Genomic DNA, 24,644 nt, shown 5'->3' with positions numbered 1-24,644 from the left:
TGCTATGAGGGGAGGAAAAGTGAGTAAAAGCAAAGGTAAGTCCTCAAATGTTGATTCTCCTTTTCCATGCATGCTATGGAGAAAACCTCCACAGAGATTGGAAATATAGATGTCAGGGATGAAGCCTTTGTACACTGCAAAGATTCATCTAGCCTCAGTTTGACAAAGGAAGAGAATCATCAGGCCTTGTCACTGTTCCCCAAAGCTCTTAAGCACATGCTTAATTGTAAGCACATGAGTAGACTATGGAGGTCAATGGAATTACTCACATGGTTAAAATTGTTCTGCTGGGTTGGAGTCTGTTCCCTTTAAACACAATATACACACACAGTAGCAGGACACAGCTATGAGGCATCCCTGGGAATTACTTGTTGTGTGGAAGTGAGGATAGTCTGCAGCAGAGCCCTTTTACTGAGGCTGTGCTAGCTTCCTGGCTACTGGGCCCTCTATACGTATGCATGTGAAAAGGCATTGGGTGGTTATTGCCACTTGAAAGACCCAGAAGTGCTCATCAGCTGGCAAAAGGGTCCAGAAGGGAGCCACTGTAGATGTTACTGTTGGAATGATCTCTATCGTATCTTTGTTCTCTGGGATGATATGATAGCAGAGCAGTAAACTGCTGAAGGATTGCGCGGGTTGCCTAGCCCTGCTGGATACAATGATATATCAGCTGTCTCTCGTGTCTGAAGTTTGCCTCTTTGTTAAAAGTAAAATCTCTTTAAACATCACCCTTTTTGAAAGAGTTCTTCAACATTCAAAGCAAATGATCTTCGGGATGATGATGGTTAGACTTTCAATGAACTATCATACTTGGAATCTAGAAACTAGTTCATAGTTAATCAGTTAAGTTAATTAGAAATAAGATTCAAGTTAGGGCAATTAGACAATTGCTACATTACTCAAACTGACTAATGATGTTTCACTGATCTTTGACAGAAGATAATACAGTGGATGAAGTGTATGGTTTAAGAATAAGTTATTCCAGTTTTAGTTAGTTGAAGAGTGACTTTACCAAAATTGTTAATGGACATTATTCAAGATGTGCTGTGTAAGTCTTTTCCAATTACTGTTAAGGTCTTGAAGGGCCAGCCTTAGCTTTTTATTAATATGTTCACTTTATTAATGTAGTTTTTATGTATGCATAGTGTGACCATCTGGCACATCTCATGATGTTGCATAATTATGGTCTTTTTAATTTGTTTTACCTGGATCTACTCAGTGTTGCTTAAAATTCAGAAGTATTTCATAGCTTAATAACTTAATAACTCATTAGAAAGCCGTGCCATGTACTTGAGGTTACCTCAAAGGCTATCCATATTTAACAATAAACTTGAGATAATTCCTTGACTACTTGACTGTCATTGACCAGTTTAAATATTTAAGGTTGTGGTTTGACCTTTTGCCTAACATTTAAACCAGGTGTTGAAAATGAAATAAGGATTGTATACAAAATTGGGGTTGCTTTAAAATTTATTTGGCTTTTTAAACAATTATATCCACTACTTTTGCTGCTAGTAATCAAATATAGAAATATAATTTATGAAATATACATTTTAAAATATTTTATTATATTAACTTCTTAATTAAACTGGAAATTTGCTCTCTGTTTTAAATCTGATTTTGATCTTCCTTACTAAAAATCCCCAAGAAAGTTGCTCATTCCTTCAAATTTTGTATACATCACGTGTGGCCAACAAATAATATTTTGCCTGACTTATGTGTTGATACATGAGGTTTTTAAAACATGAGACTAAGAAAAAGTTTGTTGATCGTGATTTGCAGATCCTTTAAGCACTTTTTTGGCCGCTTCTCAAAAATGGCTCATTTTAGATGTTTCATACAGGGTTGGTAATATCTTGTGCACAGGTCCAATTTGGAGACAGAGCAAGGCATGTTAAAAAGTTGTAGGCCAAGTAGATGCTTCAGAATATTCCATTGGGTTCTGGTGGATTTTTAAAGGGCACCAAATGATTGGTGCAGACCTAAGTCTTTGTACTAAAAGATTGTGTCTGTTGCCTTTGTTTTGCACAGATAATTTTCAGAGGATAACCACATCCTACAGAGGATTGCCATAGTATATTTTTTTCTGAGGAAAATTAAGGAAGATGGCAGCCCACCATTCTCATCAGCTGGTGCTCTTCCCCTTTTCCCTTGCTCCAATAGCCTGGAGAGTACTTTGGTGGCGGTACACAATATGTTTCTTTAAATCAGTGAAACAATAGGTAGTTTCCAAACCTTTTCCAGCCGAAGTCAAGGGCAGTTTTGCCATTGGCTTTAATAGAAGCGTGTCTGGGCCTAAACAGTGTGCGGTCCTGAGAATAAAATATGAATGCTTTAGTCAGTTTTATGACATCAACTTAAGCTGTCCTAATGAATCTGCAAGAGTTGCATAGCTATCCATGGCCATCCTGTTTGATTCAGTTCTCTTGGGCGTGTACATGTGCCTCGGAGTCCCTACTATTAAAATGAGGATAATACTGAGCCAGCATTCTGCAGTCCTTGGATGAAAGGTGCGATGTGCAAAGAGGTGATTTTTATTTATTATTAGATATTAAATAAAATTACAGACTTAAATTAAAACTGTTTCTTAAAAGAGCTCAGTTATGAGGTACCCATGCAGAAAGTTAAAGGGTCAGAGGGCAGGCAGGGGCCGAGAGTGGGAGGAGCCTTAACAGTGGCCACTATCTGACTGGCACAGCTTACTTCCCCAGAGAAGCACAAGAGAAGGAAGAACTGATTTGTGACTATGAGACAGTCCCTGTACTATGCACTGCCATTTACTCAGTGCTTGTATTAATTCCACAATCTAGCCTTGTGTGAAGGTCAATGAAAACAGTGGCTTCATTGTTAGAGGGGATCATAAGAAGAGTTTCATGGGACTAAACTTTTTAGAGATGCAGTTTAAAAACTTACTTGAAAGAAAACTTTCTAGTCATTCCGGTATCTTCATTCAATGGAGTCAGCTTGCTTTAAGCAGTTCCTTATTTTTAAAAGCTTTCTTTTTTTAACTCCTCTTTTGTTCAGGTTGGAGTGATACATACATTTTCTGTAGTGGTATTTGCATTTCATCATAACTTCGTCCACTAATTGAGAATAAAGAAAAGGAGTACTTGTGGCACCTTAGAAACTAACCAATTTATTTAAGCATAAGCTGTAGCTCATGAAAGCTTATGCTCAAATAAATTGGTTAGTCTCTAAGGTGCCACAAGTCCTCCTTTTCTTTTTGCGAATACAGACTAACACGGCTGTTACTCTGAAACCTGTAATTGAGAATAGTATTTCAGAAGCGACATGTTCACTGTGTTGCGTGTGCACAGAGACCCCTATGAATCCGACTGTATCTTGTACAAGCTGTTGCTTTGTCCAGGGTTTATTAAATCAATGTCATTTTTCTAGAAATGAAATCTTTAACAGTGAAAGTATGTTTTTCAGGCTGGTCATTGTATGTGGCATTGGTTTTTGTGTCTCGCGGGATTTTTCTTCTCAAATCAGGAGTTTAGTGCATGCCCCACTATCCTGTCAGTGCGGAATGGAGAAAGTTGGCCAGAAAGTTGCACTCATTCTTTCTCAGACAGTATCAGAAGCCATTGGGGATGTGATGTTTATGCCCCAGAGAGGAAACTGTTGAACCACTTAAAGTTTTGTAACTCATGATAGCTAAAATGCTTAAGGCTGCCCTTGAGTATTTGCTTCAAATACTATTATTTCTGCTGTAAAGGTTTGTACATCATATGTAATCAGGATCAGGATGTATTATGAAGTGGTGTTAGGGGTCTGGTTATGTTATGCATTTGCAAATTCTTATAAAATTTGAGAGACCTCCAAGGAAAGCTTTGGGGCTCCTTAATTCTGTAGTAGTACACTCTGGCTTTCTGAGGCTTTTGAAGACTCAGTGTGTTTAGCACTGGGTTTTTCCCCCTGACATTTTTATTTTAGTTCACATTCTTGATTGCTTTTTTTTCTTACTTTTAGTAAGGTGAGCACATGTTGTTTTCAGAACTGGTTTGCTCCCAAAGACCATTTCTGCTAGGTTTTGTTTGAAAAACATTTGTTCTTTGCAAGAAATCTGGTAATCTTTTAAGAGGCAGCTAATGAACTAGAGGCAGGAGTTGCTACATTTCTGCAAGGTCAAAGATCTTGCATCTGAGATTTTTAAATCAACAACTTTCACCATAACTAATGGAACTTCTTTGGGAAAGTAACTACTCCTATATATATATAGCAGCTATAATCAAGTCAAAAGCCTTAGTTATGACACGGTTAAAAAGTGTAGTGCAGGTGATACCTAATCTTGTCCTAACTTTGGAGTAGTCCTGGATCTGGAACACAGTTACCTCTATCTATGCTACAACTTTTAATCATGTTTTAATCAGTTCCAAGAGCAACCAGGTTTTAGCCAGACACCCTGGCTCAGTGGCAGAATCAAATCCATATTCTGATTCTGGCACCTTATAGCACCTTACTCCACAATAGCCTCATTGACTTAATTTGGACTACTTATAAAGTAAGATAGTATTCAATGTGCTTGTGTGGAAATGTACTGGAATGTGGCTGAATATGGAACTTTATCTAGCAACAACATACGGCGCAGCTAATTGTATCTATGGAAACAGCTACACACTACAAGACTCCTTCCTTTAGACAACTATAATGTCTAATTTAACTTTATCCATGTGTTTCTTACCATCACAAAGTCCTCATTACTCTAAGAAACCACAGCAGCTTTTGGTAGCATGCTAATAATAAACATACTATGGAATTTTACAGTATAGTGGCTATAATCCAGGTTTTGAAAAAAACATTTAACAATAAAAAAAATCACATCTGTATTTGATGTTAACGCAACTAAAAATATTGTCCCCATTTTACAAATGGGCAAACTGAGGCACAGAGAGGCTAACTGATCTCTTCCATGCCTACCAACTAACTAATAGATTGATGAATGGGACTCCGGAGCTGATACAGAGAATCTTGATCGAACACAGCCTCCCTAAATCGTACTAACTTAAAGTTATTTTGATGCTTCCAGAAAGACTATAGTGGCAATTTCTTTATGCAAGATAGAGGGATATTGTTGCTCTAATATTCCAAATTTATGGTGAGAAAAGTATACATTTGTATTCTAATAAAGGAAAACAATGGATACAAATTCTTACGCGTTTTTATACGAAAGTTCTCCTTAAAGATTTGTGTTCATTATTTTTTAGTTATTTACTTTATTGCTATCAAACCCAATTTAGGAATAGCCAATTATGATGGTTACATAGGGTTAAGTTAACCAACAGCATGCTAATTAAAACAAATAGCTTGTTCCAGGGTCATATGAATGTGGATTTTTTTTTTTTTTTACTAACCTGTCAAAGTGCTTTTGTCAGATAAAATAAGAAATCTATTGTTGAACCAATGACCTTCCTGCATACTACTCCAGAATACATTAGCATTAAGTATTTCACCTTGCAGACAATAAATTACAAAAAAGGCTCTTTAAAGTGGGGATGGTAGGGGAAGAATGATGGAGCTAGGTGAGACAGTGAGTTAATGCCTCAGTAGCTCTGGAGCCCTTACTGTGCCAAAGTTTGTGTTTCAGCCTAGTTTCTACATTGCAAAACTAAACACTGAGGCCCTGTTTTTGAATCCTTTGCTTAGAAGAAGTTGTGGACCAGAACATGAGTGATTTTTGCAGCTCTAGGTGAGGGGCCTTGATGGAGCTATAGAGGAAGCATTTACAGTAACTGGCTAATGTTCTGCCCTTTACTTTCACGAGATTTAAAAATATTCAATTTCACAAGTCAACTTTTTTAAAAAAAATAATAATAAAAAGAAGTCTGATGTGTTAACCTTGATGCAGAAAGAAGATAAGTGTTATAAACATCTCCTTGGGAAATACACAGCCCTTGTGACTCTTCCTATCTCCCTAGCATACTTTTACATTTCCACTCTATCATCTAACTTTAAGTGGTGCCTTGGTAGTGATTTGCCAATACTATTAATGAGTTCCATGGCTTTGGTAAATAAGAGATCAGATTGACTTCACCCATTTATGTTAAAAATTGAGCTAATTGAGCAGTATCAGTGTCATCTAAATCTGACACTTAATGCAGCCCTGAACAGATTTTTATAAGGTTGCTGCTCAAATTGATAGCTGATGCATTGTAATATACAAAACCCAGAGTCTGCTTGAGTTGTTTATCTTAAATTTGGCTGTAAACTATGAAAGTCCATTTCAACCACGTAATTGCCTTTTAGTGTCCTTTACCATCAGCTGTAAAATGTCAAACAAACATTAGCAACCGCAGCAATGGGTACGTTTTATGAGCATGTGGTAGACTTCTTCACCCCAGTAAAGTTTATTTAGGAATCAAAAGTTGATAACATTTTCTCTTTGTGTCAGGCAGTATCAGCCTGATAACTATCCTGAAGTAAAATATGGAGGGTTTCCCTTAGTTTTACATTACCCTGGACGTTATCATCTTGCCATATTCTAGCTAGGCTTATAAAATAACTATTCACATAAACTACGTTAACATTAAAAAAGAGATGGCTGAAGGGGTATTTACACACAAAATGAAAGAAACATGTATAATGGTTAATAGGAAAAAAATACCATTCTCCTGTGGAATTTAATTGTGGAATTGTACTTAAAGTCCTATGGAATTTAATAGGGAGTCCTGTGCCAAAGGGGTTCTATAGAAATTGTTCTAAAATTTAATAGAGATTTGTGTACTTTCTGTAAGTTTTGAAGCATTCCCAAGGATTCAGTAACAGGTATATAATTTTCTATTAAATCCTATAGGATGATCCAAAATAATCTATTAAAATCCAAAGGATCTCTCCATAAGGGAAATTAATAATACTTGTCACTTATCTCATCATTTTAATCCATGGACCTTAAAGCATTTTACAGAGGAAGATAAGTGTCATTACCCCTATTTTTCTGACATGGAAACGATTACTTGAGAGGTTAACTGACTAGACCAATGGAAAATCACACATGAAATCAGTTGCCTGAGCCAGGAATTAGAATCCAGATCTCTTTATTCCCAATCCTGTTTTCCCTCTGTGCTCCCTACCTACTGGATTGTGCTTCCAGTAAGAGAATACAAGTCTGTTTGCATATCAGAGGGGACTGGAATGTTGCCATGCATTAATATGCACAATCAGGAGTTTACATGGGAGTCTGTGTACATGGAGTAATTTAGCTCTGTGTAAACAAGTTCTCTGTTGATTCTGACAGCTAATGTACACTCCGCAATATTAGTGTTAGTACTTAGATGTTTTAGCATGTTTGTTTTCTTTCTATACTAGAGTGTTTTATTAATAGCTTTCACATGTAAACAGTCACCTCTAATGTTTCGATGCTATGCATGCTATACCTTCAAAAGGATTCTGGTTTTGTTATAGTAGTTAATACTGGCTTATAAGAGCTATTCCATGGAATAACCTTGTGCTAATTCAAGCATTATTATTGCCTATGTAACAAGTGACACCAAGTCATTCAAAAATAAATCTGAACAAATTAAGAAAAGATCAGTACTAGATGGTGTCAAAGCTTATGAAAATATTGTAACACTGTAAACTAAACTGCCGAGTTCAGCCACAACTCTTTGAAGAGCTGTAGGAAGCAGCATGAATGATCCCAGGGAAGACTGTCTATGAAAGGCTGGATGTGGGGTCTTGCCAGTATAAAGCCTCTCACTTTGTGACATCAACTCCTCCCTCCCCCAGGCTTTGTGTGACCCACTCTATTTCCAGCTTACCTTGCTCCAAAGCAGTGCAGTTTTCATAATAGGGTAAATATATAATTATGGTGATTTTAAATTCAGGGGTCCTGATTCTCCACTGTGATCGATCTGATTTCCATGAGCACAGTGGAATAACAGTCCATCTCAAAAGCAAATGGTATAAGCACCAAAGCAGTTTGGTTAGTAGGTGTCATGCTGCAGCATCGTGAGTGAGCATCGTGAGAAGTCCAATTCTCAGGCAATAGTCCTTGCCACAGCTAATGCTGCCGTAAAGCGCAGGGCCAAAAGATGAAGCCAGCACACTACTGGTGCTTGTGGCCTCCTGCACTTTCCTTTTCGCTTTTTGCTTTCCTCTCTCTCAACCATCTCTGTTCATCCTCTTTGATTCCCTCATTCAGCACAGACCTCCGGGTACCCTTTTGCTCCCAGCTTGTGCTGTCGATGTTGAACGTTTTCAGGTCCCTCTTGCAAATGTATTGAAACCTGAGCCTAGGTTGGCCGAGGAGATCCTTCAGAATGTGTCTATCATCCATGCAGTGTAGATGACCAAGCCAGTGGAGATGTCTGTGTTTGACAATAGTGATTAGAGTTGATCATTTTGCTTTCTCATGTAGTTCGATGTCAGGAACTTTGGTTTCTCACTTGATATTTAGAATACAGCACAGACAGTGGGTGTTGAAGGTGTTTAGCCTTCTCTCATGCCTGCTGTAGGTGGTCCAGGTCTTGCTTACATACAGCAGCATGCTCAAAATGCACATCTGGTAGAGCCAGATCTTGGTGTCTAGCGTCAGTTTCCTGTTATACCGCATGCACTTGGTCAGTAGGCTGAATATGGTGACTGCCTTCCTGATGTGAGAATTAAGCTTGTCATCTAGAGATAAGTTACCTGATACAGTTGAGCCTAGATAGAAGAACTTGTGCATAACTACAAGCATGGTGTTAGCTATTAAAACTTCTGGTGCGGTCAGCACACCTTGTCATAATCACACTGTCTTTAGATTTATGGTTACTCCAAATTCATCACAAGCTACTGCAAAGCTATCATAAAGTTGCTGGAGCTCCTCTTCAGTGTGTCCAATGAGCACTGTGTCATAGGTGAAAAGAGGTTCTCATCTCAGTAGGTGTTTGACTTGGCTTTCTGCACTTAGACGTGCTGTGTTGAGTTTTCCATCTGATCTTGTATGGCGATGTACGTTGTCCATGTTAGAGAAAGCATGATAAAGCAGCAGAGAGAAGAATATACCAAAGAATGTTGATGCCAAAACACATTCCTGTTTGGCACCACTGTGATTTCAGAACTGTCAGTTGATCACCATAATACCAGACTGTCACCTTCATGCCATTGTGGAACCATCAAATCAGACTGATGAGGATTGGGAGCAACCAATTTTCTCTAGCAATTGGAAAGAGAAGAGTGCCCATGAAATCAGGGGAGTTAATTCATCAAAAGACTGATGTAACAAAGTGGAGAACTGGGACTTGTATTTGAGCTACCTTGTCTTTTCTCTTTCTGCATGTGGGTGAATATTCTGAATTTAACCATAAAAAATCTTAAGATTAAAGATAAGGCTTTGACTTTAAGTCCATCCTATTGTATGTTGAGATTGCACAGTTCTGAGAGAAAATGTTCTGCAATACCAAAGCTCAGTCAGGTAGTCTGAGGACATACGTTTCAGCCGTAACTAAGAATTTCCTTCCTTTCTTGGGTTTTAGACCTTTATCATTAATATTTATCTTTCTGTGGTTTTTATACTGTCGTTGATCATGATAATATTATGGTACAAATTAAATTCTGCTTCCACCTAATTTTTCCTGTATCTCATTTGCTTTTTTCCTTTATGGCTTATGAAGTGTCACAGCTCAGTAGTACCAATTATTATTTTTTTCCCATTTAATGGGCAGTTTTAATGTTCTAGGAGAATCCGTTTTCTTAACATGATGGTATTTTTAAGCTGCTGCATACCATCTAAATACTTATTACTTGTCCTGCAGTCTTTGAACGCATTTAGCTATACTGTTATAGCATCGTCGAAAATACAGTTCATAGAATATCAGGGTTGGAAGGGACCTCTGGAGGTCATAGAGTCCAACCCCCTGCTCAAAGCAAGACCAATCCCCAATTTTTGCCCCAGATCCCTAAATGGCCCCCTCAAGAATTGAACTCACAACCCTGGGTTTAGCAGGCCAATGCTCAAACCACTGAGCTATCCCTCCCCAATCTGTAGCAAAAGCAAGCAGTTATGATTACATGGATGGCTTCAGTTTTAAACCTTTATTTTTCCTGTGTTTTGTTCTAGTTAGATAATCTTTCTAGGGATACTTTAACACCTGAAAAGCTTCCATAAAGTCAGAAGTTACTCACAGTCACATTCTGTGAAATATGCCAACTAGGTAAATGTTTTGTATATTTCAGTGCACTAAGCGGTTTTCATCTGACCATAACGTTTTCTTCAGACTAAAACTTGACATTAGGTGAGTCTGAGATGTGCATTTGTATAAAAATCTATTGGTTCATTTTAAATTAAATTTGTCTTTAAACTGAGCGTGAGTACATGGCCTATGCACCAGTCAAGTTCTGTTCACTCTGGGATGAATTTTGCACCAGATCTATGTAGCCGTTCACATCATAATATTTTACTAACCTTCAGCAAGACTTGATTATAATCTAATAACCTGGGTCAAATTCCAAAATAATAATTAAATCTTTTTTGAAGTGATGTTTCCTATTTGTTTTATAAAATATGTTTTGGTTTGCAATTAAGAGTGTTGGGAATACATGGTGGGAAACTGAGTCACAAGTCCACCCAATTTAGGCTTAATCAATTTTTGCCTTTATTTAGACATTTTCAAACAGAATTATTGCCACTTGTAGAGTCTGACCATATATTTATGCCAGACGATAAATAGATAAAATGGATTAAGTAGGGGCCCAAGTTGCCACATTCTGGGGTACCACAAAGTTCTCCTGTACTTCATGATGGTAGTCACTGCCTCTGATCCCTGGTCTGGTCCTTCTGTTTTGTTCCTTTAGTTTCTGGGTCCAGTATTTTCTCCATTCTGGGTTCCCCTCCACTTGGATTCTTATACATTTTCACATTACATAATCATTAACTTTTATCCAATCAGCATTAAGTATTTGTTTTATGTACCCCATAATAGTATGCATGCGCAAGGTTCAGTTTACACTTTTGCTGTTTTCATGTCATGTATTCGTCGTCTTGCCCTTATTTTTCTCAATAGAATAGACTTTTAACATTACAAGTTTGTGTATTTATTATACTGATTCACTTTTCCTTTTACTTAAAGTCTTCCAATGTAACATATTCCATGAACATCACCTTGGTCCTAAAAACAGTAGCATTATTTAAGCAAATCTTTGAAAGGGCCCGGGGGGGGGGGGAGGGAGGGGGAGAGAGGGAAACCTGTCAAAACAACATTCATGCCAAACAAAGTTAAGCTAAGGCATTAGCCTAAGGGTTACCTCATAGGAACTCATTCACTACCCCATAATTATAAGCTATTAAAGTAACAAAACCCTTATTTTTACCATTAGCAGTTCTTCATCTTTATATTTCAGTATCATAAATCAGTATATATGTATTATCATACCCTTTAATTTTTATCTGAACAGGGAAATTATAGGGAACATGGTTCCCTGCTAATGTCAACAATTTTTTCTTCTTCAGACATGGATTTTTAGGGGACTTTTTACTCAAAGTCCAACATCATAGACATTAAGGCCAGAAGGGATCATCATCATTATGTTTGTAAATTATTAAAAGGACCTTGTCAATACTTTTGTCTGTTGCATTTTTAGGTGGTTTTTATTTTAATTTCATTTGTGATATTTAATTGTATTTAATTGTTCCCCAACAAGGGCTTGTACATATTTTCACAATGAGAGATTGTTGGTTGAATAGGACTCTGTCATTTAAAAACAAACGAGTTATTTAATTTAGAATAGCAGCCCTTAGGCTTGCGCAGTAATTTACTTTCAACAAAAATGTCATTAGCATTTTCACGCCGTAGATTTCCTGCATATCTCATCGTCATACGCATGTTAGACAGCATATTATGTTTTCAGGGGGCAAATTCTTGTTGATTCAACAGACTGAAGGAGTTGTTACTAGAGTGCCAAATGTCACATGTCTGCAATTTCAGAGGCGTTTTTTAATTGCCTATTTTATTTATTTATTTATTTATTTATTGTTTAGGGAGGGAGAAAGCATTATGTCAGAGAGGTGGTCCTAGCTTGAATTTTCTGGTGTTTGAGCATCTAAGTCACTCTAAAAACTATTTTTACTTAATTTCTGTGTTGAAAATGTAGCATATTTTTACAGTGCTTGTGAATTCTATCAAACCATGCTGAAATGGTAACATAGTCTCTGCATAGAAGGTATACAAGGAGTTCTGTTACAAAAGATACGTACCGTCCTTTGAAGTACAATTTTAGTTGTTGATCTAGTTGTAATTTACTTTTGTTATACCCAGAATGAAGACAGAGAAGCAGATGGTGCTATCTAGTAGTTAAAGCATGAGACTGGATGTAGCAATTCTACTTGCCTTTTATTCCCAGCCCTGCCACTGATTTCGTTCTGTGACTTACTTTCTCTCTACATCAGTTTCCGCATCTGTAAAGTATGAGTAACTCATTACTCTAGGAGGATAACCATAGTGTAGGTAGGGGGGTTGTTAAGTTGCATAGAGATGGCATAACCATTCCTACTTAATCCCTCCTCCCAAAAGGTGGCTTAAGGTATATGTGTAGGTAAAAGAGGCAATACAGGGCTTCCCTGCAACCTGGCAATCTCCCTGTGCCTTCTCAGACCTTTAGGCCCATTGGCCTCTGGCATAATTTAGAGTAACTCTCATGCTGCTCTAATTCATGCCAGGGCATCAGACCAGTGCAAAGCTGGGCCAAGACCAGGGTAGCTTAAAGCTATCTTTGCACGCTCACTCACCAGTTTGCACTGTGTGTGCTCCTTTGTTGCACCCAAGTATCAAAATCAAAGCATATACAAAATGCAGAGAAACTGATAGTGACCATAAAATAATATGGATTTTTTTTTAATTAGTGCCAACAGAGCACCACCACCATCACTATATGACATGCTGCAATGGTAGTTTCAGGGGTTGGGGAACCATTACAAGTCGTCATCATTGCCTTTTTTTTTCCTTGTGTAGTTTTTTGGGGATGGACAGAGCTTTAGTGAAAATTGATCATTTTGTGAACACTTTAATAATGTTTCCAAAGAATTAAAAGGAAAGTCATTAGTATTTGTTTCTTCCCCAGAGAGTTTGTGTTCGTCATCACCATCTTCCACGTGCATTCCACCACGTTGTCTCTTTCAGTGTCTACACTCATTTTTCCACCGAAATATTTAACTACAGCAGGGGTGTGGGGCAGACTCCACTGGCTCTTGTGATGCTCTCTTGTTGCTCTGGTTGCAGGGGATGCTTAATTACCAAATAGTTGAATGCCTCCTATTGCTAAACTGGCAACAGCCAGTATCAAAAATGTAAACTGCTTGCTTGCTACTGAGTAGTCAGAAATGCAGCAGCATCTAAGGGCCGATAAGCTTTGGTGGTTGGCCACATGGTGAATTTTTAAAAACTGTGGGCTTTTCGGGCATGCTCTCGAAAACAAAATCCCTGATTAGCAACAGTGTGTTAGAAAACCACTGTCTGTACTGAAATCCCTTTTGTTTTTACATCAGCAATTGAGCTCCTGAAACCTTGTCCATTTTCAATTTCTTTGTAGCCATCACCTATGACAAATTCTTCTTCTGTGTTTTACCCTTGGTCTATTGGACTAACACAATTACCCACTCCTGAATAAATTTGCCATATTGGAATATGGCATCATTTTTCAGACAGTGAAACATCTCTGTCTTGCATTGGCCACACAAATTAAATCTTTATGGTCACATGTGTTGTATTCATAATGTATCGTATTTCTCAGGTGAAATATCAGTCAATTCTGCTATTTTAGCTAATGAGTTCAAGTAGTGTTTTAACTTGTAAAATGTAATAATCCAGAGAACTTCAGCTAATAACTAACGAGGCCACTATTTTAATATTTTAGTCCAACCCCTACAATATTAGGAGTGATGGTTTTTAATAGTAGGACAGTGACTCTAGTTTGAGAGTACTGAGCAGTTTGAACAGCCTGATTTTAAAAAAAAAAATCTCCAAAGTCACAAGCAATCTTTGTAATCTTTATGATGGGGAATAGGTAAAATACAATGTGCCAGATCATGGCCACCTGTGAAAAGAGCCCAGACCATGTGATGATTCTGGCAGAAGTGGCATCCTTTGGCTCTGGAGATGCTCTGCTGCTACTTTGACTCTTTCCTCTTCACATTTTTGGATAACTGCAGTATGATTTCCACTGTTAACATGCAATCTGTGCCACACCGCAGTTGGGGGTAGTGGGAGGGAGGGAAATGGCCCAGTATTTAGAGCATGGCATATTATTATACCCATCTCACATGTTGATGCATCTCCTCTTTATCTGTTCTATCATATTTGGCTATAGATCTGAGAGTGAGATCACATTTGTACCTAAATGACTATAGAACTAAGGGCAAGATCACACATGTATAGAATCACAAATGCTGCAGAAACACATTACTGGTCTGTGTTTAGCATAAGAATTTGAACGTGCCAAATTGCATTTCAGGTAGAAAGGGCATAGACTACTATTCATTTACTCCTTGCAGCAGATGACTAATATTTACAAGTACTTTTAAGGTTACAAGTATTTTTACAGTTACTTACAGACAAACATTACCTTTTAGCCTAAGGCTGCTGACGGCACAGAACTATAAAATTAAAACAATGTAGTACTTCTGTTCCATTAGTTTTGAGTTACAGGCTTCTCTATTAGTCATTTGAAATTTGCCAATTATGAAAGAGAAGACAGTTAAATCATTATGCTGTTCATTGTTTTGGTCTTAAGCAGTTTTGTGTAGGTTCTCTTAATAATTAAGGGCTTTACTGAGCACAGAAGATTCCAGACAATCTCCCTGAAATTAGATTGACAGATAAAGAAACTCTTCTGTAGTAACTGCATGATCCCACCTAGTAAAAATCCCTGTATATTTTGTTCCATATACGTGCTGCTGCTAATTCTATTGTGGTTGAAAAGTTATGGATCCCCTCTTTTTCTTTATTTAAGTTAATCTTTGTAACTTGACTCCAGGCACGCGGCTGGCCACCAAGAAATATGGTCAGACTTTATATTTAATAGTATGGTAGCACTTTGAATCCCCAGCTAAGATTGGGGCCTCCTTGTGCTAGGCATTGTATAAACACATGGTAAGAGGCAGTCTCTACCCAGAGAAGTTGATCAGCTGTGTAGAGAAGACTGAGAAAGTAGTAGCATTATCCCTATTTTACACAACTGAGGCACAGAGAGATTAAATAACTTGCCCTGGGTAATACAGGAAGTCTGTAACAGAGCTTGGAATTGAACTTTGATCTCCTGAGTCCAGTGCCTTAATCACAAGACCATCCTTCTTCTCAGAGCTTTTAAGGCCAGAATGGAACATCATGATCATCTAGACTGACCTCCTGCACATGGCAGGCCATAGAACCTTGTCCATCCACCCCCACAATAGACCCATAACCACTGGCTGAGTTACTGAAGTCCTCAAATCATGATTTAAAGACTTCAAGTTACAGAGAATCCACCATTTATACTAGTTTAAACCTGCAAGTGACGCATAACCCATGCTGCAGAGGAAGGCTAAAAAATCCTGTGGTCTTTGCAGTTCTGACCTGGGGAAAAATTCCTTCCTGACAATGCCTAGCACAAATGTGGCGAGCAGTCAGCTCTTGAGCATGTGAGCAAGACCCACCAGCCAGACACCTGGGAAAGAATACACTGTAGTAACTCAGAGCTCTCCCCATCTAGTGTCCCATCACTGGCTGTTGGAGATATTTGCTAGTAGCAGTCACAGATCGTCTACCTGCCATTGTAGGCAGTCTCGTCATTCCACTCCATAAACTTATCAAGCTCAATCTTGAAGCCGGTTGAGTTTTTTCTCCCACTACTCCCCGAGGAAGGTTTGTTCCAGAACTTCACTCCTCTGATAGTTAGACGCTTTCATCTAATTTCAAGCCTAAACTTATTGATGGCAGTTTGTATCCATTTATTCTTGTATCAACATTGGCACTTAAATAACTCCTCGCCCTCCCTGGTATTTATCTTTCTAATATATTTATAGAAAGCAATCGTATCTCCTCTCAGCCTTCATTTGGTTAGGCCAAACCAGCCAAGCTCCTTTATTCTCCTCTCATAGGGTAGGTTTTTCATTCCTCTGATCATCCTAGTAGCCCTCTCTGCAGTTGTTCCAGTTTGAATTCACCTTTCTTAAACATGGGGGACTAGAACTGCACACAGTATTCCAGATGAGGTCTCACCAGTGCTTTGTATAATGGTACTAACACTTCCCTATCTCTACTGGAAATACCTCACCTGATGCATCCTAGGACTGCATTAGCCTTTTTCATGGCCGCATCACTTTGGTAGCTCATGGTCATCCTGTAATCAACCAATACACTCTGAAATCTGTACAAAAAATAAGAATGCTCATTCAAATTAAACACAGCAAAATCTCTGAAATGCATAATGAGTACAACTTCTGCTTTCTGAGCTTTCTTTGAAGGCATTACACTATCTGTTGTGAATGCCTTCTAAAACTGATCCACAGCACGCACAATCGTAATGTGCCTTTGGATAATGTATTAAACCCAGAGATTTTATACCTCACACGTGTTACTAGGATTTAATCATATAGTGATCTCCAGAGAGGTGGTGATTTTAGATTCCGTACTTGCTACTTTATCACTTATACACTAAGATGTAGTTTGTCTTATCTCCCAGCTCATTGAAATTTGTGGGTTGAAGAAGCCTCTTCATGTTGCTTATGTAGTTCAATATTGTGACAGGGTTGATATCGTTAATGAAGAATCTAATTTCAAAAATGGATTGCATTTTTGCATGGAAAATAATGAAAATGATGCTTTAAAACATCTTGTAGAAGTAACAGATTGCCCAATCCAGGAAAACTATGTGTGTTGATTTCTTCTGGAGAGGGGAAAAACCTTGGAGAGACATTTTAAATGTCAGTTCCAGTTCAAAAGTTATACAAGCAAATACTCTTGACCAAGGTGTTGAATATAAAGTTTGATATGCATAAAGCTAAATAATCGGAAATAATACCATGAATAAGACATTCATTTATTTACTCTGTGCTTATTGTTAGCGCTAATAATGCATTTCAGCATATTGAAATTGCTAGATAATTCTTTTGTGACTTTTATGCTGGATATTATTTAAATGAACCCGTAGACCATACTGTAATGAAGAAATGCATGTTTTGCCTAACTCTGTTATCAACCAACATTCCAGCAAAATGAGAATTTTTGCCTCCATTCATTCAGAAGGGAAACTGGAGGTCACTGATTTCAATATGGACCTTTTTTAAGCTTTTCAACAGCAAATAATTATGAGCCACTGCTTCTGAAATTACCTGTATTCACTGTAGGGAAGAAGAAACTTTTATCTTTTGTAATGAAATACACTTGCTCATTCAAACTTTGTAAGACTTTCTTAACATGGTAGTTTTATTGTGCTGATTTAGTGTTAGGTGGAGTAATAAAAGAAACCCATTTTTAAATATACAGATACTCTTGTTTATTCAATTTTACTTTTCTTGAATTTTGGATCCATCATGTAGAATAATACAGAGGCACAAATTTTTTGTTTAGCGATGGTATAAATAAACTTATCAGTACAAATTGCTGTTTACTAAGACAAATGTTACTTCAGTTGTAGTTTCAAATTCATTTTGTACTTTCATTTGAAGAAGGAGGTTTGAAACTGTTTTGGTCATGCTAATTTTTCTATATTAAGTTTAAAAAAGATTTTCTTTCTTATTATAGTTCAAAACGACATAGAAGAGAGGGCTTGAAAATATGGCTAGCAGCAATGGGCTTTGGGCTTCTCTCTTTGTTCCTAACAAAAAACAAACAGGTTGGCAATATTCATCAGTGTAAAGAAATGGTAAACTCATTATCTGGGGAGTAAATTTTTTTTTCAATGATATACAATAATTTGTTAATTATTGTCAGAAAAAAGCATGCAGTTTTACTTCTGAAAATGTATGTTCTGGTTAATGAGAAACATTACCCCGCAGCTTCTGTGGGATTTCTTGCATTTGTTTAAAAAAAATACAATCCACTTTTTCTTAGTAGGAATTTTAGTTAAGGGCTAACTTGAATGGTGTCCCAGGATAATAGCCTGATATTAGACAAATGCTAAGGGGAAGCAGTGAGGTTTACTTTTGAAGGGCAAATATTGGTTTTGTGGCAAAGTTCTATTACAATAACTTCATTTCTATTGTACTGAATGACACATCTAGATTTCAGATGGATGTTTTAATTGAGTAGTTGGTTACTGTATTTTGCTTACTCTGTAACTTTCACTCCATGCATCTGAAGAAGTGTTTACCCACGAAAGCTTATGCCCAAATAAATCTCTTAGTCTTTAAGGTGCCATCGGACTCCTTGTTGTTTTTGTGGATACAGACTAACACGGCTACCCTTTGATACTTGTATTTTGGCTGAGACAGATGCTCAGTACCTTTCAGGAAGCTTGCACCTTTATATGGTTCAGGTAGTCAAAAAGTACATGAATCTGTCTTGTACAGCACCACACACATTGTTAATGCTTAAAATATGATAAACAGCTCATCTATAAAATACAGTATTTTTTAAATGAACTATAGTTTTATTAATAAGATTATTTCTGGTTAACTAAATACTATACTTATCTGTCCATGAAGCCAGTCAGAGTTCAGCTACACTGCTCTGTTATTTCTCCTACAGACTGGGAAGAGCCAGACGGAGAGATTAGGGAGGGGAGGGGAATGGTGAGATGGAGAAAGCGCTTATGTTGTTGTTTATGTTTTTAAATATCTATGTGGCACCCAGATGCTCTGGTGATAGGAATTATATAAATAGGTGGGTAAGCAGATACTAGTGCAGTGTACAACTGTCACTCTACTGAGGTAATATTTATCTGACCACATTTGTGTGCATGTCACTCATCTGTAAATATGGGTCATATATCCAGTAATCTGAGTGGATGGCACAGATTTCATTGTGTATAATTATTTAGTAAGTTCCCATTGTTCTACCCATGTACTCACATCTCTGAGTCAGTGTAATGCCAGCACAAGCAAATGGATCATTCAAGAAACCATCTTAATCGTACAATTAAAAACAATAAATATGGGGGGGAAGTATTAAGTCATCATGTCTATTCAGCTTAGTCTAGCTCTATTTTAAACGGTCCCAAGATAGGGGGCTTCCATCTCCTTGCCTTGGGAGACTCTTCCGTAATCAAATAGATTTTTTTTTTGTATGTATGCGAAGTGCTGTCAGTGTAGGAAGTGCCATATCCAAATTCAATATTTTTTCACAATGTAAAGTTTTCTTTACTTCATCGCATTGCTCCTAATTATATCTTCGTTTTACCATCTTGTATAATTCCTGTCAAATACTTGTATACATTTATCATGTCATCCTTAGTTGTCTTTCAGCAAAGGTGCATTATATATATGTAATCTGACATTTTCTTACAAATCTGTCCTTAATTATGTTTGTTGCTATTGCCTTCATCCCCTCTAATTTGTCTGCAATTTTGTGTTACCCATAACCAGTGCCCTGAAATGAACTACAATATTCCTAGTGTGGCCCTGGCAAGATTATGTCAAGGGCATTTCACTACCATGATGCGAGTCCCTGAGTATGCAGCCTAAAGTCATGTCTAATTTTTGTGCTGTATCACATTGCAAATTCATATCTAATTTGTTCTCCTTCATTCCCAGGCTAGCATGGGCAGGGATTGGTCAAGCTGTGGAGATTGACTTCAGGACCTGGGAAGAGGGCACTTTCCCTTGCATTGTTAGGGACCAATTTGTTTGGCCAGGTGAGAAAGGAGGTTGATGAGATCCAAAGGAAGTCATAGCCTTTGGCGGGAAGAATGCTTGTCCAAGCACAAGTTGTGAAGGAAAATTGGAAGTCCCTGGGCTTCCAACTGAGAGTCGCAGTATGCTCTCTCATCCATGCAAAAGAGTGTACGCATCTCTTCTCTTAGCTATATACAGCTATTGAGCCAGCGTCATTCCGGGTTCACAACTCATGCGTCCCATTGAGCATTTATAAGGGTGTCAAAAAAATTCTTCAATCTTTTCCAAACTTTTTATTTTGCATTTATTATAGCAGAAACATGAGCTGCCATTATAGCTAAAGCATCCCCATTTGAATCAGCTGTTTTCAGTCACTGCGTGACTTTCTGAGACTTACAAACTTTAGGCTAAACTTGTCAAGGCCAGCACTACCCAGAGGTAGTTGTTTTTTAAATGATCTAAGTGAAAACAAATAAGTGAAAACACTTTTCTCATTTATTTTATTATAAGAAAATTGGAGTAAAATTACACTTTGCTAATTATAAAAATAATCCTGCACCTTTTCTTTTGTATTATTATCTTGTGTTGAAAATAACTTAGTTGTTACATTATTGTGAAAATGTATCCGCTGTTTTGTTAAATTAGAACTAATTATTTACAGGTTGCCCAGAATATTTTGGAAATGTCTTGCTGTATTAAAGTGTGTTCCTTTATGTCCCCACACTGCACAGGTTCTCTCATTCAGTTCTGAAAAGGGAGATGGTAAATCCTCAAGTATTTTTCCAATGGTATGTGCTATGGCAGCAGTTCTCAAACTTTAGCAACCCAAGGACCCCCATTTTGATTTAAAATTTTTCATGGACCCCCCACGCCGGCTTCTAATTTTCCTTGGGGATGCTCAACCCCCACTCAGCTCCAGGCCTTGCCCCCACTCCACCCCTTCCCACAAGATCCCACCCCCACCCCACCTCTTCACGTGTCCCTGCTCTACCCCATCCTTCCTCTTCCCCGCCTCTTTCCGCCCCCTACCCTGAGCACACCCCATCCCCACTCCTCCCCCTCCTTCCCAGCACCTCCTGCACGCCACTGAACAGCGGCTCCGCAGCATGCAGGAGGCACTGGGAGGGCGGAGACGGAGTTGCTCAGCAGGGCAATGGCCCCGGACATGACTCGCGGACCCCTGGAGTACCCGTGTGGACCCCTACGGGGTCCACGGACCCCAGTTTGAGAACCACTGTGCTATGGGATTCTTTTTTAAGAAAACATGTGCCTGTCCTCAGAGAATTATATCCTGGAAAAATATGAAAAACCTTATAACGTGCCATATTTGGGGGGTTACATTATTATCTCCTTATTTCAGTTATCTGTTGTTGAATCAAAGGCAGCAATAAAATAATTTGAACTTACCGATTAGTGCAATAGCAACATGTTGCTGTGATGTGTGGGAGACCTGGGGTTTAGCTTGACCTCAGAACTTCTGCTCTCCGTGCCACTGGAGACCAGTGTGATGGCCTGTGTTTCTGTGAGAAAGAGCACAAACTGCACCGCTGTTCCCGGGGCCTCTTCCAACTGCTCTTCTTAGAGCTACTACCCAGGTCACCTCCCTTAATTCTGCAGTTTCTGCCTTCCACGCAAAAGGAAAGAGGTGTCTGGGCCAGCTTATAAAGAAAGAAACAGAAAGGGCTGGAGTTGCCATGCTGAATTAAGAAGTGCACAGTAAACAATCTTTGCCAGTGTGGCTTTATTATAGCATATACTCAAGAAGATTTTATAATCTGTTTTCAAAGGTGAAAGAAGATTCCAATGTTATATTTACAGGGTGCTCTAATCACTGCTTTAATGTAACAATTAGCCTAATTGTGAACATTTTGATCTGTTTAGCACACAAATTATACTGTCAACCACCAGCTATAATTTTGTAAATTGGTGGAATATTCCTATAAAAATGCACAAAAGATTGTAAATTCTGAATAAGTTCATTGTCTTAGCAACCAATTTGGGAGGGGGGAGGCACCTTTCTTTTTTCCATTTTCTTTTAGAAATACTTTGTGGTTCACCAATGCAGACATTGCGTATTTTTGTATCCCCATGCAGTCACCATGTTAATAGTTGTTTGCTAGTTGTGGTCAGTTGATTTAAAATAGCTGACAAGCTGGTATTATACGTCCCAATAGATTATTCTCATATCAAATGGTAGTATTGTTGCTTCAGACCAAATCCCCATTCATGACAGAGTTCATTATAGCTCTTTAATTTATGATAACATGCGAAAGGATGAGCCTGAGACGATATAAACGGAGACTCAGTTTCTTAAACTTTCCCAAGCCACACATCATCCAGTTCCTATTTTACGCTAGTTGTTTAACATCTATGTTGTTGCAAAAGGATGCGTTGCTTCAGTAAGATTGCTTTTGTGGATAAATGTAACATTGGAAAAAATAATCCCAACTATACATACAATATGATGGGAGCTAATTTAGCTACAACTAATCAGGAGAAAGATCTTGAAGTCATCGTGGATAGTTCTCTGAAGACATCCACGCAGTGTGCAGTGGCAGTCAAAAAAGCAAACAGGATGTTAGGAATCATTTAAAAAGGGATAGAGAATAAGACGGAGAATATCTTATTGCCCTTATATAAATCCATGGTACACCCACATCTTGAGTACTGCGTACAGATGTGGTCCCCTCATCTCAAAAAAAGATATACTGGCATTAGAAAAGGTTCAGAGAAGGGCAACAAAAATGATTAGGGGTTTGTAACGGGTCTCATATGAGGAGAGATTAAAGAGGCTAGGACTTTTCAGCTTGGAAGAGAGGAGACTAAGGGGAGATATGATAGAGGTCTATAAAATCATGAGTGGTGTGGAGAAAGTGATAAGGAAAAGTTACTTGTTCCCATAATATAAGAACTAGGGGCCACCAAATGAAATTAATGGGCAGCAGGTTTAAAACAAATAAAAGGAAGTTCTTCACGCAGCGCACAGTCAATCTGTGGAACTCCTTGCCTGAGGAGGTTGTGAAGGCTAGGACTATAACAGGGTTTAAAAGAGAACTGGATAAATTCATGGAGGTTAAGTCCATTAATGGCTATTAGTCAGGATGGGAAAGGAATGGTGTCCCTAGCCTCTGTTCATCAGAGGGTAGAGATGGATGGCAGGAGAGAGATCACTATTAAATTCATTCCCTCTGGGGCACCTGGCATTGACCACTTTCAGTAGATAGGATACTGGGCCTTTGGTCTGACCCAGTATGGCCATTCTTATATTCTTATGTTTATTGTTGTTGATATTATTTATTATTATTATATACATTTGAGGGAGTTAGTCTAAAATATGTTTTATTCAGTATATTATGATGTCACAAAAGGCCTACCCCATTCATTGACTCACTGGGCCTTGGGAACACTCTGGAAGTAATAATGCTCTCAAACCATACAATAAGAGAGCACCTCATTTACCGTTCAGCAACCCTTCACTCCCAGGTTTTGGCTGATACAACTCTCACCAGATCATGATGTTGTTTTCTGTATCTACCCCTTTCTGGCCAGAATGGAGGGGCACCACAATGGAGGGTCTCTAGAGAACTGAAAAGGGGGAAATGGGGCTGTTAGCCATTAAGCCAGACATCGAGTCAGGATTCTGAGTTTCCCTCCTGGGGTCTGCCCCAGCTCAGAATGTGCTCCCTATGACTCAATTTATCATTTTTAAAATGGTGATGATACTAGCTTCAGTTGTGAAGATTACGATTTTTAAAGTGTGTGGTGATTCTTTGAAGAAAGAAACAATGGGTGACCAAGACTGCTTCTTCAAAGGACCTGAATAACCCTGTTCAGTGTTGGCACTGAAGTGAAGTGGACTTCACATGCGCACTGCAGATCTTCTGGAACAGTGGCTGCCACTGCTCTGTACCGCTCATGTTCAGGCTTCAGCCATTGGCTCTGTGAAGTCATGTAGCCTGTGAATCCTTCGTAATGCATCTACACATTCATACCATGCTTGTCACCACAGCATCTGAGCCTAAGAAAATTATCTCATGCACCTCTGTCAGGGCTCCAACACCCATGCATCAGCTTCTCCAAAGCCAGCATATATCTCCCCTCTTCAATGCATTGGTTTACAGAGGTGCAGTCCCACCATGGGGCTTAAGTAGAGCCAGAGAAAAGGGGGGAAAGGAACTTGTTACCATCTGTATTCACCATATTTGAATAAATGTAAATTACTGAAAAAGAAAATATCATTTCTGCAGGCCAGTGAGAAAATCTAATCATGTATATTTCTGAAAATACACAAATTGCTTCCATGAAGAATTTAGAATAAAAGATGTGATGAGTTATAAGCAGTCACTAACGTTTGTTGAACATTCTACTTGTTATTAGTGTTTCATGTACTTCTGGTTCAAGCATTTTGTGGGAAAAGAGGGGAATAAATGGGGTAACACTAAACAGATGGTCCTGTATGGGGAATTTCTAAAGCCTTTTGTGTACTTTATGTCTATGATAACAAATCACACAGTGTCAGCTTGTGAGAAATGATTATACATTTTGAAGAAGAAAAGCTCTTGCAGTCCTAGTCAGTTGGATGTCAGGGTTTCAAGTTTGAGAATTTCACGTGGAAAGGAGAATGCTTACAAGTGAGGTGAAAGTAGAAGAAATAATTGTTTAAAGACAGGGTTGTTTTTAAGTTCTCAAAAGATGGTTTATCTTAGTCTTGACCATAAATGTATCTATCTCCACCACATTCTGTGCAATATTGGTGTTATTTTATCTTTGACATCTGTATGAAATATTAAGGAAGGTGAAACTACACTCACTAAAGGAATTAGTGGGAATAAAGCTGTCTAGTAGCCTGGTGAAAAAACAAGAATCTACATAACTTTTAGTTGTTTCATTGTTCTGTTCTTGAAGTAAAAACATTTTCAGA

The 24,644-nt window shown here is 38.2% G+C and overlaps 1 protein-coding gene across 12 annotated transcripts in view; it reads left to right on the top strand.

The window, feature by feature from the left end:
* Positions 1–24,644, top strand: part of VTI1A (vesicle transport through interaction with t-SNAREs 1A) — a 356,897-nt gene that overhangs the window by 243,368 nt on the left and 88,885 nt on the right. The window contains exons 8-9 of one of the 12 annotated variants that reach the window (XM_077823153.1): positions 19,643–19,743; positions 20,455–20,489. The exons of 8 other annotated variants lie outside the window; for them this stretch is intronic. In XM_077823153.1, coding sequence (XP_077679279.1) covers positions 19,643–19,743; positions 20,455–20,474 — 121 coding nt within the window. In that variant the 3' untranslated portion in view covers positions 20,475–20,489. Of the gene's footprint in view, positions 1–10,155; positions 10,214–17,693; positions 17,839–19,642; positions 19,807–20,454; positions 20,490–24,644 lie in introns of those variants that run through there. 3 more of the 12 variants (XM_077823152.1, XM_077823150.1, XM_077823157.1) reach the window with 3 other exon arrangements.

This window comes from Eretmochelys imbricata, chromosome 7 (genome assembly GCF_965152235.1).
Source record: "Eretmochelys imbricata isolate rEreImb1 chromosome 7, rEreImb1.hap1, whole genome shotgun sequence".
Taxonomy (NCBI): Eukaryota; Metazoa; Chordata; order Testudines; family Cheloniidae; genus Eretmochelys; species Eretmochelys imbricata.
This window is presented reverse-complemented; position numbering and strand designations above follow the sequence as displayed.